This window comes from Anopheles coustani, chromosome 2 (genome assembly GCF_943734705.1).
Source record: "Anopheles coustani chromosome 2, idAnoCousDA_361_x.2, whole genome shotgun sequence".
Lineage (NCBI taxonomy): Eukaryota > Metazoa > Arthropoda > Insecta > Diptera > Culicidae > Anopheles > Anopheles coustani.
In genome coordinates, this window is record NC_071289.1 from 19,166,608 (window position 1) to 19,184,761 (window position 18,154).

Below are 18,154 nucleotides of genomic sequence, written 5' to 3' on the forward strand. Positions count from 1 at the left end.
TATTTTTACCATTTCAGCCTATGATCTGAATGATGGTGTGACTTTTATATTTCCTTCTAAATTTCGTGCGTCAATAATTACTATTTTCCTTTTAAATTGGGCATGTCACAAAACGAATGCATGTTTTGCTTCACATGTACCTTACACCATATAGCAAATTATTTCCCGCTAACCATTAAGTGTCCAGTAAATTAAAAATAATTAAATAACTTTATCTTTGGACCGTCAACTCCGTCGACTTCCCGTTCCGCTTCACTTCTCCCTGCATGCCTCAGGGACTTCGACTTCTACAGCGAAAGTACAGCCCCTTGCATCCTCCCCTTACCAAGCTAGTTTTCTCCATACCCCAGTAATTTTTCTCATGCTCGATCAAGTGTCTTGTCCTGCTTTCTTTCATTCCACCAGCGCCAGCGTCCTCTGTGCGTCACGCAAAACCAAAGTTAGGGAGCTCCATCGAGTGCATTGCCACAACAACTGCAGTGTTCAAGTTTCCGCCGTTGCATAGACTGTCCTTTGATGTTTACCGCACACGAAACTGGCCTCAAGTAAATGTTTGAAGGAGGGGTTTCGCCGTGGTTTGACTGTTTGCCGTTTGATGAGGACGAGTTTGTTTTTCAGATCGGGATCTCTTATAGCTACGATTTAAAACCAGGAACGCTATTAACTGTCTATTGAAAACGTATTACAAGTAGCCTTTATGTTGTGTTTAGGATACATCTAACAGCGTTATCACTTAATTTGAATTGGCTGTGGCACTCTTCACCACGAAAAGAAAAAGTATGATGAAAAGTCGGTAGGTTGCCATTGACCAAATGATTAGGATAAACTTAGAAAATATAGGCTTTGTTATGAGGATGAGTCGATTGAGGCTTTTTAGTCAGAAAGAACGACCCAGAGCTCTGTTATTCGGAGGCTCTCGGAGAAACGCAAAGTAGTGACCATGTTGTATCGTGTTGACTTAGAAAGTCGACCCACAAAATAATTCCACAATTTTCAACCCAAACGGATCGGCAGTCTACCGTATTGGCCATATATAAAAGAACTATCTTTTGGTACTTTTGTCGGCTATGGCTAATGTTTCGGCCACCAACCGTAAGGCCGATATATTTTTAAAGTGATAAACTGATTTAGCATTGTATTTGCACTAAAATTTACATAATTAGATAATGTTATACAGTTTTATCCTATCACAAATGATAAGTAACCCATTCTGTTTATCGCTTACTTTAGTTTACAAACAATCGATTATGGAATTAAAACTATATGCAGAACCTTAGAACATATCATGGAACACACCCGTGTTAACGGTGTCATTCATAAAGTAAATATTCTTTAACGATGGGTCTGCAAGACCCTTATCGCTTCCGAGCAGGAACGTCGATTGCTCATTGATCGTCTTATCAGAAGCTGCGGTGCATCAACGTGTCGTGACGTGATTCAATGGGTCTTGAATAACAAATGGACCGCGTGTTCCGTACCTTCACACACGTACATCAGGTCAAACCTTCGGTACGGAACCGTGGAAAAAATCCTGCTTCCCCAGGCTGGTCTTCACCCACGCCCGCGATGGTCCTCACACGGAGAGCCGAGGCAGTCTCGTATGCCGCGACGCGGGCAAGGCAAATACCTAATGTATTTTTTCTAACTCAATATCGGCGGTGCATTACCGTGTGGTTTGTGTGTGTGTGTTTCTAATCGTTATCGTCTGCATCGTGTGTGTTCTCGGTCGACGCACAGGGCGACCCTTATCTTTTCTTATCACAACAGCCAACAGGTACAGCGCCACATACAGCCGCGCACGATAAAGTGTTTGCCAGCCGATGGCAGTGGTGAATCTTCCCTTCGTCTCGTTAGTCGAGCCAGTTCGATGGTGGCAGGTGACACGAGAGCAAGTTGCAAAATCGAAAAAAATTAAAATAACAAAAATGTAAAAAGTGCTCTGTGCTAAGTGTTTGAACAAGTTCTCTCGGTCTATCCGCACACAGATGGTGCGATTTTGAGCGACCAGAATTCAGCTGACGAGAGGCAAAAGTTTAGAAAACAGTTGAAGGAAAACGTTTCCGCGTGTGTGTGTGTGTGGGTGGGCGCGCGAGCCAGGGAATAGTCAACGTTTACACGAATGATAGAAAAATTCGACTGCTAGTCAAATCAAAATGTGTCACGTTCTGATTGTGTCCCTTTGCGCCCTCGGACTGATTTCGTTCGCCAATGGCAGCTCTAGTACGGCTAGTGGAGAATTTTGCCCAAAAATGTGTTCCTGTGATTTGGTGGATGGCTTGAAGAGGGCTGACTGCAGGTATTTTATGGGATGAAAAAAGTGGCCAAAAATGTAACCCTCTACGAGTCGTTTTTCTAGAATACTGCAAACGCCGCGACGTTTGTAACACTTTCGCTTATCTGCTCCATATCTTGTGGTTTTCTTTCTTTCCGGGTAAAAGTAATGAAAAGCTTATCAACACATACACCGACGTCCCACATGGTGTTGAAATTCTCGATCTAAGCATTAACATGATATCTTCGATCGAGGATGATAACTTTAAGGTAAGGCAACAACGGAACAGACTTATTGCTGTGCCCACATGCTCGGTGACTCACAAGACGATTGACAAGTGCAAGTAGATTTCTCATGTAATGTCATGTATTTTTTCCCTTTCTTTACAGCTGTACGTTAATGTGGTGAAACTTTTCTTGTCGGAAAACTCCATCCAAACGATATCATTGGATGCGTTTTCCAACCTGCGTCGGCTGACGACGCTCGATCTGTCTCACAATCGGCTGGAGCATCTGGACGAGCAACTGTTCGAGCGCAACTTGGAGCTGGTGGATCTAAATCTTTCGAATAATAATTTCATGATGCTTCCGGAGAAACCGTTTCTCAAGAGTGCAACTGTTGCGGTAAGATAACCATCATTTGAAATGTACGCCATTCGCTGCAAGTTACCTGTTTTCACCGTTTTAGTTCCTTCACCTTTCGGAATGTCGCATACCGCACGTTTTCGACACGATGTTCAGTAGTCTACCCAACCTGGAGTCGTTAGATTTGTCGCAGAATCTAATGAAAAGTCTATCGACGACACCGTTCGCACACCTGCGCCGACTGAATTCGATCGATCTGAATGGTAACATGTGGGACTGCACGACCAAACCGGTTCGCAAAACAGTCAGATGGCTCAAAGATCGTGTAACAATGGTTCACATCGATAGCTGCTGTAAGTGAAGAGGGCCACTAGATTTATTCGCTAACTAACGCTTGGTACGCTCTTTGCAGTCTTTACAAAAATGGTGAATAAGTTTGAGCGCATGCAGGAAGATCCGTCGCTAAACCGAGGGCAAAACGATCGTCGTGACATTGCGATCGAAGAAGTATGGAACACCGGCACCCAAAAACCGTTGTCAAAAATAGGACAAGAATGGTGGCCGGCGTTCATGGACCAAACGTGCTCCTACAGCGATCGTACCGACGATCCATCGAAGGAAAGCTGCAACCAATTTGTCCAGTGCCAACAGAAGTACGGTGAGCTGTACAATGCGTACGTGCAGCTTCTGGCACATAAGGAAACCAGACCTAGCGGCTACTATCGCACCGGTGTTCTGATCGGTGGTATCCTCGTGGGATTCCTATTCGGATCGTTCATCACGTACTCGCTCCACTGGGCGGTGCGTAAATGTCGCGAAAGATCACGGGCACAGAACATGCCAAACCAGTCGTCCGATCAAAAGCGCCTCCAGCGTGAACTTCGCCGGGAGTTTCGCGATCGGAATCGGTTCGAACGTAATGTCCGATCGAGCTGATAATTGATGTACGATTGGTTGATAATCGATCTCCGTTCCCCTTTTAGATACCCGCCTGAACGAGTCGCCCGTCTTACCGCGCAGTGAGCGGAACCGCAGGGCAACGGCATACCAGGACGAAATCTACCAGAACCACGAGAATACGCGACAATTTTTGGTGAACCTGTTTTCCAAACGGCAGCCCCGTTACGTACGCAGTAATTCGCAGCTAGCCAACATTAACAACCGTCACATCCCACCGATGCAAATACGAGATACGGGAGAGAGCCTCCACCTGGTGCCCCGTGCCGCTTCCCACACCGGCCAGGGATGGGAGCAGCAAAATTCGGGAAACTTTGAACGAGAACGAACACAATTGAATGAGCAACACGTTGGCGCTTTTCGACACAGCGTCGAGCAGCAACCCACGTGGATGAGCATTCGACCGGCAGCGCCTTCGTCGGGCACTCTGCCCCGCAATAATCGTTCACAAAATGTACCAAGCGAAAGTCCTCCACCCCCGTACATTGAGTGTACGGAGTTGCCGATTGAGCCAAAGGAAGAGCGAGTAAATATGTATTAGGATTAGGAACGAATTCAGAAAGCTGAATTTTGCCAAATGCTCTGTGAAATTATTAATTTTAAAAGTATTAGATTTGTAATGTGATGTGAACATTGTTTAAAAAGTAGTTTTTATGCTAGAATTTATTATATGATCTCGACAATGCCATACCGAGAACGAATTTAAAGTAAAAAGTATGAATTAAAAAGTTTAAAAAGTAAGTTGAGGTGAAATTGTGTACAATTCGTTTTTAAATTTACCACAGTACTACTTGCATGCAATTGCAAGGTTTCTACAATGTAGCGACACAGCGATGCATACACCTTCTACGGTCAGATAAAAAAAATAACGACGTCAAGCAGTTTCGTCGTGATATTTATTGTATCAAGTTATTTGCCTTCAAAATCCCTTTCATTTGAGGGGTCTGTTGCCGAAATAGACCGAGGCACTAAAAAGTTGTGAACAAATTAGCTAGTTCAGTCGTTGTTTCATGCTGTGACCAAGGTTTTTGAAGCTTGTTGGCGCGCTGCTGCTTCGCTCTAGTGGTGGGTACATGGAATTCCCAAATCCGAATCCCAATCCATCACAGTCGAGAGACGCTGTAAACCAATCAATGCCGGTCTGGAAATCGTTTATTCTTTTGAATCGTTTATTCATTATCTAGTAAAAATGTATATCAGGTCCTGGTCTGAATCATTGTTACTCCGAGGGCTAAACGTTTCTTAGTTAAAAATAAGTTCATGAATGTTTTCGAACCTAAGTTAAATCGTGCAAAAACCTTTGTTTATGTTCAATCCATTCTAACCAGCGCCCAAGTCGAGTAAACTGAAATCAATCACATTGTCTCTACATCGACTCGTTACGTGAATAATTCGACTCACCTCGTGTCTATATCAAGTCATATCAAATTCAAATAGATTAGGATCAAGTCAGAACCGAATAAAATCGAGTCCCAAACAAATCAAATCTGATACGAATCGCAATCTAATCAAATTGTTTGAGTCCGTCAGATGAGATTCGAATCTTTGGAACCCGTCAGATGGGATTCAAATCTTGGGAATCCATCTAGGGATCGAATCTTCAAGTCTTCCCAATCCCGATTCGGCCAACACTATTGTTTACATTTCCTACATTTTGGTTGCTGTTTTGTAATAGTAAAACATTTCCAGTTTCATGTAGTTACACGGTGCACTGTCGCGTTTCCACTACGTAACCTGCTGCTCGAAGAAACCAGGAAATACTACTGTAATTGTTAGTGTTGAACCACTCTCGGAGTGTCCACGCATACCGGCAATGCCGGACATCAAAATAACACCGCTCGGCGCGGGACAAGATGTGGGCCGCAGTTGCATCTTGCTGTCGATGGGTGGCAAAAACATCATGCTGGACTGCGGCATGCACATGGGCTACAACGACGAGCGACGCTTTCCCGACTTCAGCTTCATCATTCCGGAGGGACCGATCACGAACCACATCGACTGCGTGATCATATCACACTTCCATCTCGATCATTGCGGTGCTCTGCCGTACATGACGGAGATGGTCGGTTACACCGGGCCGATCTACATGACGCACCCGACGAAAGCGATCGCACCGATTCTGCTAGAGGACATGCGTAAGGTAGCCGTCGAGCGGAAGGGTGAAAGTAACTTTTTCACTCCGCAAATGATCAAGGATTGCATGAAGAAAGTGATCGCGGTCACGCTGCACCAGAGCGTCATGGTCGACAGTGAGCTGGAGATCAAAGCCTACTATGCCGGGCACGTCCTTGGCGCTGCAATGTTCTGGATTCGCGTTGGGTCCCAATCGGTCGTGTACACTGGCGATTACAACATGACCCCGGATCGCCATCTGGGAGCGGCGTGGATCGATAAGTGCAAACCCGATCTGCTCATCACCGAGAGCACTTATGCGACGACGATTCGCGACTCGAAGCGCTGCCGGGAGCGTGACTTCCTGAAAAAGGTACATGAGTGCGTAGCCAAAGGAGGAAAAGTGCTCATCCCGGTGTTTGCACTCGGGCGTGCCCAAGAACTTTGCATCCTGCTCGAAACGTACTGGGAGCGTATGAACCTCAAGTACCCGGTGTATTTCGCGGTCGGATTAACGGAAAAGGCAAACAACTACTATAAGATGTTTATCACATGGACAAATCAGAAAATCCGCAAAACCTTCGTACAACGTAACATGTTTGATTTCAAGCACATTAAACCATTCGACAAAGGCTACATCGACAATCCGGGCGCGATGGTTGTGTTTGCCACCCCAGGCATGCTGCACGCTGGTCTCTCGCTACAAATCTTCAAAAAGTGGGCCCCCAACGAGAACAACATGGTCATCATGCCGGGCTACTGCGTGCAGGGAACGGTTGGCCATAAGATTTTGGGTGGTGCGAAAAAGGTAGAGTTCGAAAATCGACAGGTCGTGGACGTGAAAATGTCCGTCGAGTACATGAGCTTCAGTGCACACGCGGACGCGAAGGGTATCATGCAGCTGATCCAGTTCTGTGAGCCACGCAACGTCATGCTCGTGCACGGAGAAGCGGTAAAGATGGAGTTTTTGAAGGAGAAAATCAGGGAGGAATTCAAGATCGAGTGCTACACGCCGGCCAACGGTGAGACGTGCACGATCAGTACGCCCATCAAAATACCCGTCGAAACATCGTTGTCGATTTTGAAGGATGAAGTGAAGAAATACAACGCCCAACCACCGGACCCAAAAAGGCGACGAATCATCCATGGGATTTTGGTGATGAAAGACAATAAAATATCCCTGATGAGCATAGACGAGATCTTCAACGAAGCTGGTATCGATCGACATGTGATAAGGTGGTGTAGTAGAGGGGAAAATGTTACACGTTGTTTTTCATCAACTAACATCCTTCCTTAACCTTTTCATTCTCCGTAGATTCATCTCTAAAATAAAACTGGATGACCCTGGACCGCCGATGCGTACGATTGAGAAGCTGTACAATATGCTCAATGAGCGTCTTTCGGGATGGACAGTAACGATGAATGATAACAATTCCATCAACGTGGAATCGGTGAACATCAAGATTGAAACAGAGGATGTGCCTAATACGGCCGCCCAACATGGCCAGTCGAGTGTAGTTAGCGGGCACAAGATTTGCAATGTATCATGGGTGAATCAAGACGAAGATTTGGGCAGTTATATTCTCGGTCTGCTGCAAAGCCTATGAGGTTAACGCTAACGAGTAATGTTTATCACAAATCAATTCAATAGAAGAAATAAACTGAAAACTGTCTGTTGAAAACAAAACAAAAGTGCACTTTGGTCTCAATTATGTTATAACTATCATCCCATCCCCATCCATCATTATTTTATAGTGCACGTTCAATTGATTTTTTCTCCATTCACAATGAGGCCACCACTATGTTGGAGAAACGTTGAAAGCATTTTTCCCACACCAATTACTTGATAACGACGAGCCCTCACTTTATGGCGAGTTTGATAATTTTTCTGCACGTGTGTCATGAATGGTTGACCCAAGACCATTCGTTTTTACAAGCAGTGGGGGGTTGAAAGCTGACCACGGTTGTTCCCCGTTACGACTAGAAAGGTCTTGACAGTAGATTACGGATTGTTTGCCAAGAACTGCGCGACTGTGAACATCGTCTTCATCGAATTGTTATCCGTGATGGAGATATTTAAGTTCATAAAAGTGCTTTCATTACTGTGTGCACTGTTGGGAGTAGCGAACAGTGTTGGTAAGAATCCACCAAATCCGCCAACAGCCGTAAAAAGCGAACTTTAATTTATTCTCGAAACCTTCACAGATCGCGTAAAGGTCATCGTGAGCACCGACGCAGGGGCAGATGACGCATGGGCCCTCTTTTATCTGCTTGCGGCTGAAACTGAAGTGGAAATAATGGCAATCTGCTGTGCAAAAGGCAATACAAACGCCACGAATGTAGCCAACAACGTACTTCGAGTGCTAGATGCTTTGAACCGTTCCGATGTGCCGGTGTACATTTGTTCGAACGAGAGAATGTTGCTACCGGACCCGGAAAATAAGAATCCCAGTGAAATGTACTATGGAGCAGACGGCTTTTCGGATGTAAAGTTCGACTGGGAACCATCTCGGGCTCCGTTGCAAAAGGACAAGCATGCCTTATACGAGCTTCAGAAGGTGATTGAACAGGTAAAACCCGTACTGACAGAAAGTGGAGCGGCTTGTACAAAATTTTTCGATTTTAGTATCCCAACGAAATAACATTCGTTAACTTGGGGCCGCTGACTGATTTGGCGCTGCTGCTGAAAGTTTATCCTTCCACGCGTACTCTGCTCAAAGCCGTCTACCTGATGGGTGGCAATCGTCACGGCGTTGGTAACACCGAAAGTGCGGCTGAATTTAACTTTTACGCCGATCCAGAGGCGGCCAGTATTGTCTTCAACGCGTTCCAAGGACCGTTTACTGTGCTTCCCTGGGAAACAGCTTTGCTTCCAAATCTCCAGACCAGTTTCGAGTGGCGTATGGACGAACTAGGCAACAGCAATAGTACCATTTTCAGCGTTCTAAACCCAGTAGATCGGGTGGCGTTAGAAAAGCTAGACGAGAAGGATCGACTTTGGATGACATGCGATCTACTGGTTGCGATGATTTTGGTACATCCGCATTTAATAGTAGAAAGTAAACGCTACAGCGGAGACGTTGAACTAAATGGCCGCCTGACGCGAGGCCAACTGGTTCTTAACCATATGAACGAAGGTGTCGGTAATATCACCATCATTGATAACATAGACGACACGAAGATGAAGGCTTATTTATTAAAGTTACGGTAAACATTGGCTCCTCATAAATGCATAAATAACTTTTTCCTAAGTTTTTAACTACATATTACACAACAATAAATTTGACAGTACCATACCATAAAATTGAATATTAATTCAAATTGAACCGAAATTCCACCGGTAATTACCGGCATTATTCTCCATAGCCTACCACCCATTAGAAGTTAATAAACCAAGGCAATGTATTAAAAAGAGAGGCGTATATCGAAAATGGCAGAAATCGTGACGTCATAGCTCGCCAAAATGACAGCATTAGTTCGTAAAGCCTGCGGTACGACTGTGCTTTGAATGCGCCGACAGATAGTGAAAGAAAGAAAGAGAAAGAGGAAGAGTTGAGGCAGCAGTTGGAAAAGGGAATTCAAAGAAAACGCTATCGCTGCTGTGAAAAGTCGTGTGTCCAAGAAACGCTGTTAGACGGACGAGCAAAAATTGTGCCAGGAGTGTTTTATCCAAGCACGCAGTTAGGCAGAACAAAAAAACATACATCAAACGCTAAACTAAACTCGTTTCACAATTCAGCAGTGGTTTGCTTTGAGCATCATTTATCCGTGTACAAGCAGTGCGTCTTTTTCCTCGGTCGATCGGTCGTGTAACTTTTGTCGGACGTGTGACGGAATTCTTTTCGCGTGTGTGTGCTAGTTGGTGTGTGCGGTGCGCGTGAATCTGACCGCGAAAGTGAAAAAGAGGCGATCAAATTCATCGTAACCACTCTTGTGGGGAAAAAGTGTGCTCCTCCTCCGTTTCTTAAACATCCGACAGCCGCCACAATCCGATCTAATGATGCATATAGTGCAGATTCTCGAAAAAACCGTCTCGCCAGGTAAGTCGCCATGAATAATCAACCGATTGCTCGTGAAGCATGTCTCGTTTGGTCATCCCTCGCCGACGTCGTTGTTCGTTTTGTCAAATGTACACCGCATCGACGTGCCGAGAGCAGTATTTTCAAAGCGCCCGTATGCAACCACCTTGTTCGATTCTTCTGGAAAAGAGGTGCCAAACGTGCCTCTAGGAGGCCAATTTGCAAAATCTATTGATCCGACATCCTCCTATTTCCTGCCAAGGATACAGAATCCTTGCTCTGTGCGTCTGTCGTTTTGTCATCGACGGAAGCGCGTTTTTTTGCATACTCGTCTCTCGGTGCTTGTGTTTCTTGGGAAACATTGTTACCTTGAAATTGCGTCTTGCACCCCTTGACCACCATCCTTTCTGTCCGCTAGCGGCCGCCAGCAGTTGGTTTCTTCCGCCGACGGCGCGCAATATGTGTTCCTATGCTGCATGCAGGCATGTGTGTGCACCAACGATAGCTCCCGTGTGTTTCTGGCGGTGTGCGTGTGTGTGTGCGCGGCTATTCGTAACTCGATGACGGCTGCCTAGCAGAAAGGCAGAAAGAGAATGTACCAGGCGGCAACATAACCTGCAAATTGACAGACTAGCAATGGCGTTCGTATTGCAAGCGCTAATATCGCGCCATGGCCAAACAGGATGAAGTAAAATATCGTTCAATGGATAAATAATCATGATTTATTAGCGAAGGAATTTCATATTACGCAAAGTCGACGCAAAGGAGAGGAATATGTTTGTACCGTTTGACGTTTCTACATCTCTTGGCATACTGCTCTCGAGCGCTTTTCGAACGTTTGATTTGACAATTTCATTTTTCTTCTTTTCTTCCGGCTTGCCACTATAGATCAGGATGAGCTGCTTGCAGCGAAAAACTTCCTCGAACAGGCAGCGGCCACAAACTTGCCAGAATTCCTACGTGCGCTCTCCGATGTGCTGGTGTACCCTGGAAATTCCACGGTCGCCCGTATGGCGGCCGGTTTGCAGCTAAAGAACCATCTGACCAGCAAAGATCAGACGATCAAGCAACAGTACCAGGAGCGATGGCGATCGTTTCCGGAGGACATGAAAGAGTATATCAGAAAGAATGTAAGTACGCGCGAAGATGACGGAGGAAAAATAGGGCTTTGACGAAATGTGTGTATTTTTACCTTTTCCCAGATTCTTGGAACCCTCGGAACAGAAGAGTCTCGTCCATCGTCGGCAGCTCAGTGCGTTGCGTACGTTGCCGTCGCCGATCTGCCCGTGCGACAATGGCCGGAACTGATGCAAAAGCTGGTGGACAATGTGGTGAACGAAAAGTCGACCGAGGCGCTGCGTGAGTCGACGCTGGAGGCGATTGGGTACATCTGCCAGGACATCAACTCGGAGATACTGGAAAATCAGTCGAACCAGATCCTTACCGCCATCATTCACGGTATGCGCAAGTCGGAACCCTCGAACCACGTCCGACTCGCGGCCACCAACGCACTGCACAATTCGCTCGAGTTTACCAAGGCGAACTTTGAGGAAACGGCCGAACGGAACTACATCATGGAGGTGGTGTGCGAGGCGACACAGTCGACCGACACGCAGATCTGTGTGGCCGCACTGCAGTGTCTGGTGCGCATACTGACCCTGTACTACCAGCACATGGAAGCGTACATGGCGCAGGCACTGTTTCCCATCACGCTGCAGGCGATGAAGTCGGACAACGAGCAGATTGCGTTGCAGGGCATTGAGTTTTGGTCGAACGTTAGCGATGAGGAGATCGATCTGGCCATCGAAGCGCAGGAGGCAACCGAAACGGGCCGACTACCGAATCGCGTCTCGAAGTATTACGCGCGCGGTGCCCTCGAATACCTGGTGCCGGTGCTGATGGAGAAACTCACACACCAGGAAGAGTTTGACGATGAGGACGACTGGAATCCGGCCAAGTCCGCGGGCGTTTGCCTGATGCTGCTGGCAACGTGCTGTGGCGAGGAAATAGTTCCGCACGTGCTGCCGTTCGTGAACGTGAACATCAAGTCAGAGAACTGGCGCTTCCGAGATGCGGCCGTGATGGTGTTCGGTTCGATCCTCAGCGCGCTCGAGACGGATCGACTGAAGCCGATGCTGGAGCAGGCGATGCCAACACTGATCGAGCTGATGTACGATCCGAGCGTGATCGTGCGCGATACGTGCGCGTGGACGTTCGGGCGCATCTGCGAGGTCATTCCGGAGGTTGCGATTAAAGAGCAATACCTGGAGCCGCTGCTAAAGGCGCTCCTGAACGGACTGAAGGCGGAACCACGCGTTGCCACGAACGTGTGCTGGGCCTTCAGTGGTCTGTCGGATGCGGCGTACGAAGCGGTCAACGTAGACGACGATCCACCGCAGACGTACTGCTTGTCGAAGTATTTTGACTTCATAATTACAAACCTACTGGAAGCAACCGATCGGCCCGACGGTGGACAGGCGAACCTTCGCTCGTCCGCCTACGAAGCGCTGATGGAGATGGTTAAGAACTCGCCGCTCGATTGCTACGTGTCGGTGCAGCGTACGACGATGGTTATCCTGGAACGCATCAATCACGTCCTGCAGATGGAATCGCACATCGCTTCCCACAGCGACCGCCATCAGTTCAACGATCTGCAGTCGCTGCTGTGCGCCTCGCTACAGTCGGTTCTGCGCAAGGTAGAAGCGAAGGACGCACCGCAAATCTCGGACGCCATCATGATGGCCCTGTTGACGATGTTCAGCTCCAGCTCGGGCAAAGTGTGCGGCGTGCAGGAGGATGCGCTGATGGCTGTATCGACGCTGGTGGACCTTCTCGGGGAGGACTTCATCAAATATATGGACGCGTTCAAGGAGTATCTGTACATGGGCCTCAAGAGCCACCAGGAGTACCAGGTGTGCTGTACGGCGGTCGGGCTCGCGGGTGACATTTGCCGCGGACTGAAGAGTAAGATTTTGCCGTTCTGCGATGACATCATGACGCTGCTGCTGCAGAATCTCAGCAACCCGAATCTGCACCGTAGCGTGAAGCCGCAGATTCTGACCGTGTTTGGCGATATGGCACTCGGCATCGGGCCCGATTTCACAAAGTATCTAAATGTGGTGCTGCCGATGCTATCCGCCGCCACGCAGGTGCAGATCGACCAGCACGACTATGACATGATCGACTACCTGAACGAGCTGCGCGAGAGTGTCCTCGAGGCGTACACCGGCATCGTGCAGGGTCTGAAGGGCCCGGACAAGACGCCGCTCGAGGAGGTGAACGCGATGCTGCCGCAGGTGCCCTTCATCATCAACTACATCATCTCGATCGCCAAGGATACGGAGCTGTCCGATGGCAACATTGCGATAGCGGCCGGTCTGATCGGCGACATGTGCGGCGCCTTCGGCCAGACGATGCTGCAGTTCGTGGAGGATCCAAGCATCACCGAGCTGCTGAACGACGGCAAGAACTCACGCACGGTGCGCACTAAAACGCTCGCCACCTGGGCGCTGAAGGAGATCAAGCGGCTAAAGAACCTGCCGGCGGTGAACAATGCGAGTTGGTAAGTGATACCGCGTAGGCCAACGCTTGCCGCACGACACACGATTGTCGAGGGCAGGACAAGCATGAACATTACAACACACCCCATGAGACACCCCATTTACTGTCTCCCGTTACTCAATTTGCTGTTAGCATGAAACACAAATCATTCAAACGATCATAAATTCTAAATTATTCTTACTTTTAAATCAAATAAAATAATCTCCATTTCTCGTGATACCCCCCCACTCCCGCTATAGGAAATAGTGTCACCGATAACCTTTTGGAGAAATATTCGATAAGTGAAGGACACATATATACCACCAGACAGGGGGAGAAGGATGCCGCATTTAAGTTCCTTTTCGTTCAGCTAAAAGGGGGGGAGCATATCGTGATGTGGAAATTGCCTCCCATATGTAAAATGGGAATAAAATGAGACCCATGGTGGTCAATCCTTCGTCCAGCATGTCCAATCTGATGGTTGGTCTTTTGTCTCGGGTGTTGCTGGAGTTGATGATCCTTGCAGGGCGTTTGATCGTCCCTAATATATCTTCAGCAAAACCGTAACACAAGCAAGTGTGCGAGGCAAAGATAAATACTGCAAGGTGAGAATGTGACTGGCTTTTGTGCGCAACTCACAGGATGAGTTTTTTTTGTTACAAATGTGTTTCATTTGGGTTTCTTTTTATGTTCACTATGTTCATTTCATCAAAAGATCATTTGTTTGTTTTGTAACATTAACTTGTCGCTCACAACCACTTTTTAAATGAACGTTTCGTTTGTGCTAACATTATTTCATACATTGTTTTTTTTCCTTTTGTATATCGCTTTTATATAACCTTACAAATAGAGCCCTACGTTTCCTGCAATGAGTGGTGACATGTGGATCCTTATACGTTTTATAAATTCATTTAATTTCCCCTCTTCAAGGTTCTGATTTTTATCACATAAAGATGGTACGATTGATTGAAAATGAAACGAATTTGAGTATTTTGGCGTATTTAACGTGCTAACTCGGTTTGCTAAAGAAATTTTTTATTTTATTTTTTTAGCAATTCTTACTAAATTATGTTTAATATACTATTTATAAATGAAAACAAATGACTAGATTAAAACAAAATTAATTCAATTCAGCTTTCAGATTATTTTAGCATTTACAAAGCCACGCCTACTTCAGTTTCAACGAGTAGGCTTTGCATCCACTTTTTAAATGTTGCTGATCATTCTTTTCAATAGTTTTAATATTCAAATCGATTCATCGTTCATTGTTGAACACCGCCTTGTATTTGAGTTGGGTTTGATGTGATTTTCCTGCACTTACCTAAATTAATCGAGGCTACAATAAGGATCATAGTCCGTCGCCTACCATAGGGCCATTTTTTCCACTCGCATTGGAGAAAGTAATCTCCCTGCTCTTTAGGTAGGAAACATTATAAGATAGGTTTTTCGTTCACCCTTACGGCGGTTTTCCTTCCAATGCGCTTCTTCCATATTGTGTGTGTGTGAAATTTTGTACGTGTGTTCATATGGCTTTTGTCGTCGCCATTTTCATTCCGTGTGTTGGGTTCTGTAATTTTCCTGCTTTGATTGCCTCGATCGTAGCTCGTGTAGCGGCCCCAATCCATCCGTAAATTGATTCTCGTCGCTCATTGCAGATTCGGATTCAGCATCAATGGCAATACCATCAACTACAACAACAGCAGCGCCGCTACTCCGACGACCACCGTTCCGGCAACCTAATCGGCCATCTCAGTGCACTATCATCATCCCCCTCCTCCGATTCCTCTTCCCTTTATTCCTCATTAGTTACAAACGCCTCCAAAGTTTGGGCTGCTATACAACACCACACTTTGTATGTAGGGTGTCTACTTCCCAGGCATCTGAGCTTCTGCGACGTCGGTTTTTATATGGACATCATGGTACAATATTGATAATTCATCTGCGACACCCCCTCCGGAAGACAAGTTTCTTTTTCGCAAGCTTAGTTCCATTGTTAGTTATAAAGCCCCCCTGAACACCATGGTGACAGAAGAACAACTTGTACAATGCAGTTTCATCAAGGGGATACGTAAATCCGAGCTATCTCGGCTGCTGCTGGACAGTGCAACATGAAGAACAACAACATCGCGTCTCTCCCATCTGTTTGCTTGTTGCATCTTCAAGATGTCACCAACGAGCATCATCGTGTGTTAGCGAAAATCATCGCAGCGCGTCTCTTCGTGTGTTCCGATCCGATGTCCCATTAAAATTTTGACCACTACCCCCGATGCTTTCAAGTAAGTTTGTCCCTCTCTAGATTTGATATAAAAACACACCAACAACACCCAACAAACGATACTTTACGGCGGAGGATATACCAATACCATTAATTTATTTTTTAGTTGCGTTCTTAGGAGTAACTATTATGTTGGGAAAATGAAACGAGAAAAAAAGCTACACAAACACATTCATTTTCTTGCACATACTCTATATACAAATATCTACAAATAATGTAAATTTCTGTTATCATGCGTCGATTGTGTGTGATTTATTCAACATTTTACATTCATAAACCAATCTGTTAAGAGAACTATAGAAAGAAGCACGTCGCTGGCGTCGAGAGTATTTTACTTTTGACTACAATGATCTACTTTTCGTCTGTCGACTTCATTTTGAGGGCAGATGACTATTCATAAGGCGGGAATATTTCCGTTCGACACCGTTCTTGCTTCGTTCACTGAATGTAAGCTAGCAGTAGAAGATCAGCAGAAGCTCCATGTTAACACCAACAACTTTGTCATAATTAATAGACAATTTTTGCTTTGCAAAAGAAACATCCAAATTATTAATAACTTCTAAAAAACGGAGTGGCTAGGAGCGGGCGCTACTGCCGAGGGGGGTTTAGAAATTTGTGGGTATAGAAGCTTAGATACGCATGCTGGCCGTGACGGGTGTTTGTATGTTGGAGTGCCATAGTGAAAGATTGAACTGACTATCCTCCCATAAATGGGTGGAAACAAAGGACTACAGACAGAGGACATAAAGCGAAAGGTAGTTGGTACTTTCACCGTGGCACCAACACTCGTCTAATTTTTAATTTGTTTTTAAGTAGTTTTTCGTTTACACTTTTCTATCAAGAGGAAGAAGAAGAAGAATTAGAAAATCACACAACCAGAGATATTGAAAAATTGTTGGATAGGCGAGCTTCGATTTTTTTATTATCATTATTATCTATAAAGGAATTACTAGGCCCGTTTTGTAAATTAATTTATATACCTTCGCAAAAAAGAAAGGCGGTGAAAGTAAGGCCATGTCGATGGGTCCCCCTGTCCTATTCCTCATTTTTACCAGACTACAACAAGAAACAGAGAAATGTTTTCGCCTATCGAACATTAATTTCATTCGTATAAACTAAAACTAAAAAAACAGAAACCAAATTGTCGAAACGGGATTTTCATTACTTTTTTTCTTGATTTGTTTTGGCTCTTGTTTTAGATAGCGATGAAGCCCGGAGAAAAAGTGAGGATAGACAAAATAGACTAATGGCACACAGTACAGCTATATAGGAACATGGGTAAATAATTATGAGGTACCACATTTCACTGAACGAGATCTAAACCCTATAGCATATAGCTCAAGCAGAAATAAGAACAGAAAAACTCGAAAAGACACAAAAAAAATTAAAAAAAGAGAGATCACGGTTAAGTCATGCAATTGTAGTTAGAGTTTGTGCGTGCATTTGCTGGATTGTAGAACTGTGCGTGAAACCGGGGAAGGATGATTGAGCGAGTGATGAATAGGTTTGATAGGGATATGTTGAATTGAACGCTGCCCTGGGGTTGAGTGTGGTTCAACTAATTAGGTAATGATGAATTGATTGTTGGAATGTATGATGAGAAAGTATGTGCGAATTTTGGTTACACTGCACTAGGCGAGCAGCATCTTTGATAAACCCTGTGTGTGTGTGTGTACGATTGGGTGATGAGTTGTTGAACTTCCTTCTGGAGTTCATAATTGTAACCTTTGATTACGATCACTTAAGAAAACATTCTCGGGGGTGTGTTGGATGTTCGAAGACGATGCTTGAGGAATGTATGTGTGTGTATGTGTGTGCTGATGAAACCTGATAAAATTGTTATGTGAATGAGTATGGTTGAGTTTTCGAAAGCATTTTTGGACGTGTGAGCGATTGTGAGATTTACTACGGAGCAAAACGATAAAAGGTCGCTTATGCTGCGGATGCGGACGGACGAATGCGTGATATATCTATTTTTCCAACTATTGTATGATTGGGTGAGAGATAGCGATTGTTATAAGGCACAACCTGTTTGGGGGAATGAAGATATGATTGATAATACGGGGGTCGTGAAAACGAATGAACGTGATATTAGTGAGTTTACATGAAATAATACAAATGCGAGATCGAGTGAGAGAGAGAGAGAGAGAGAATGATCAATAAAGAGGATGTATGATGTATGTTTGCGGAAGTTTAAATGTGTATGATTTTTGTATGCCTGAAGTGGTTATGCCAAAACCAGTATGAAATGAATGAATAAAGCTACGATAAAACCAATTTCCTCTTTTTCGTCCAACATTCTAAAATGTATGGAGAAATGTAATGTATGTACGAAAAACGGAACGTTCCTTGTTACTTTTTTATGTCGTTTTTTTCGATCGATTTTATCTGGATG

The 18,154-nt window shown here is 45.3% G+C and overlaps 4 protein-coding genes across 6 annotated transcripts; all 4 read left to right on the top strand.

Moving 5' to 3' along the window:
* Positions 1 to 1,757: 1,757 nt before the first annotated feature.
* LOC131263551 (uncharacterized) lies at positions 1,758 to 4,503 on the top strand. Its single transcript, XM_058265764.1, has 6 exons — positions 1,758 to 2,296; positions 2,439 to 2,541; positions 2,662 to 2,895; positions 2,960 to 3,209; positions 3,269 to 3,772; positions 3,840 to 4,503. The coding sequence occupies exons 1-6, from the start codon at positions 2,154 to 2,156 to the stop codon at positions 4,352 to 4,354; spliced, it is 1,749 nt and encodes a 582-aa protein (XP_058121747.1). The 5' UTR covers positions 1,758 to 2,153; the 3' UTR covers positions 4,355 to 4,503.
* Positions 4,504 to 5,540: 1,037 nt separating this feature from the next.
* LOC131262439 (integrator complex subunit 11) lies at positions 5,541 to 7,602 on the top strand. The gene is made up of 2 exons (XM_058264442.1): positions 5,541 to 7,161; positions 7,241 to 7,602. The coding sequence occupies exons 1-2, from the start codon at positions 5,627 to 5,629 to the stop codon at positions 7,530 to 7,532; spliced, it is 1,827 nt and encodes a 608-aa protein (XP_058120425.1). The 5' UTR covers positions 5,541 to 5,626; the 3' UTR covers positions 7,533 to 7,602.
* A 346-nt stretch (positions 7,603 to 7,948) lies between these two features.
* Positions 7,949 to 9,174, top strand: LOC131262440 (nucleoside hydrolase-like). The gene is made up of 3 exons (XM_058264443.1): positions 7,949 to 8,061; positions 8,131 to 8,495; positions 8,552 to 9,174. Exons 1-3 carry the CDS (start codon positions 7,992 to 7,994, stop codon positions 9,134 to 9,136), a joined length of 1,020 nt encoding a protein of 339 aa, XP_058120426.1. The 5' UTR covers positions 7,949 to 7,991; the 3' UTR covers positions 9,137 to 9,174.
* Positions 9,175 to 9,480: 306 nt separating this feature from the next.
* LOC131266442 (importin subunit beta) lies at positions 9,481 to 16,068 on the top strand. 3 transcript variants are annotated; one of them, XM_058268967.1, is made up of 4 exons: positions 9,481 to 9,965; positions 10,833 to 11,074; positions 11,147 to 13,506; positions 15,140 to 16,068. In XM_058268967.1, coding segments are annotated over exons 1-4 (2,646 nt in total). In that variant the 5' UTR covers positions 9,481 to 9,922; the 3' UTR covers positions 15,141 to 16,068. The 3 variants fall into 3 exon arrangements, with proteins under 3 accessions (XP_058124950.1, XP_058124948.1, XP_058124949.1); XM_058268965.1 differs by having other exon boundaries at positions 15,152 to 16,068; XM_058268966.1 differs by lacking the exon at positions 15,140 to 16,068 and adding an exon at positions 13,745 to 14,049.
* Positions 16,069 to 18,154: the final 2,086 nt, after the last annotated feature.

Coding starts and splice junctions, on each gene's coding strand:
- LOC131266442 (XM_058268965.1), top strand. CDS start 9,923: ATGATGCATATAGTGCAGATTCTCGAAAAAACCGTCTCGCCAG. Junction 11,075..11,146: donor AAGAGTATATCAGAAAGAAT/GTAAGTACGCGC, acceptor ACCTTTTCCCAG/ATTCTTGGAACCCTCGGAAC. Junction 13,507..15,151: donor GCGGTGAACAATGCGAGTTG/GTAAGTGATACC, acceptor ATTCGGATTCAG/CATCAATGGCAATACCATCA.
- LOC131262440 (XM_058264443.1), top strand. CDS start 7,992: ATGGAGATATTTAAGTTCATAAAAGTGCTTTCATTACTGTGTGCACTG. Junction 8,062..8,130: donor GGGAGTAGCGAACAGTGTTG/GTAAGAATCCAC, acceptor AAACCTTCACAG/ATCGCGTAAAGGTCATCGTG. Junction 8,496..8,551: donor TTCAGAAGGTGATTGAACAG/GTAAAACCCGTA, acceptor TTTCGATTTTAG/TATCCCAACGAAATAACATT.
- LOC131262439 (XM_058264442.1), top strand. CDS start 5,627: ATGCCGGACATCAAAATAACACCGCTCGGCGCGGGACAAGATGTGGGC. Junction 7,162..7,240: donor ATCGATCGACATGTGATAAG/GTGGTGTAGTAG, acceptor CATTCTCCGTAG/ATTCATCTCTAAAATAAAAC.
- LOC131263551 (XM_058265764.1), top strand. CDS start 2,154: ATGTGTCACGTTCTGATTGTGTCCCTTTGCGCCCTCGGACTGATTTCG. Junction 3,210..3,268: donor GGTTCACATCGATAGCTGCT/GTAAGTGAAGAG, acceptor CGCTCTTTGCAG/TCTTTACAAAAATGGTGAAT. Junction 3,773..3,839: donor CGATCGGAATCGGTTCGAAC/GTAATGTCCGAT, acceptor TTCCCCTTTTAG/ATACCCGCCTGAACGAGTCG.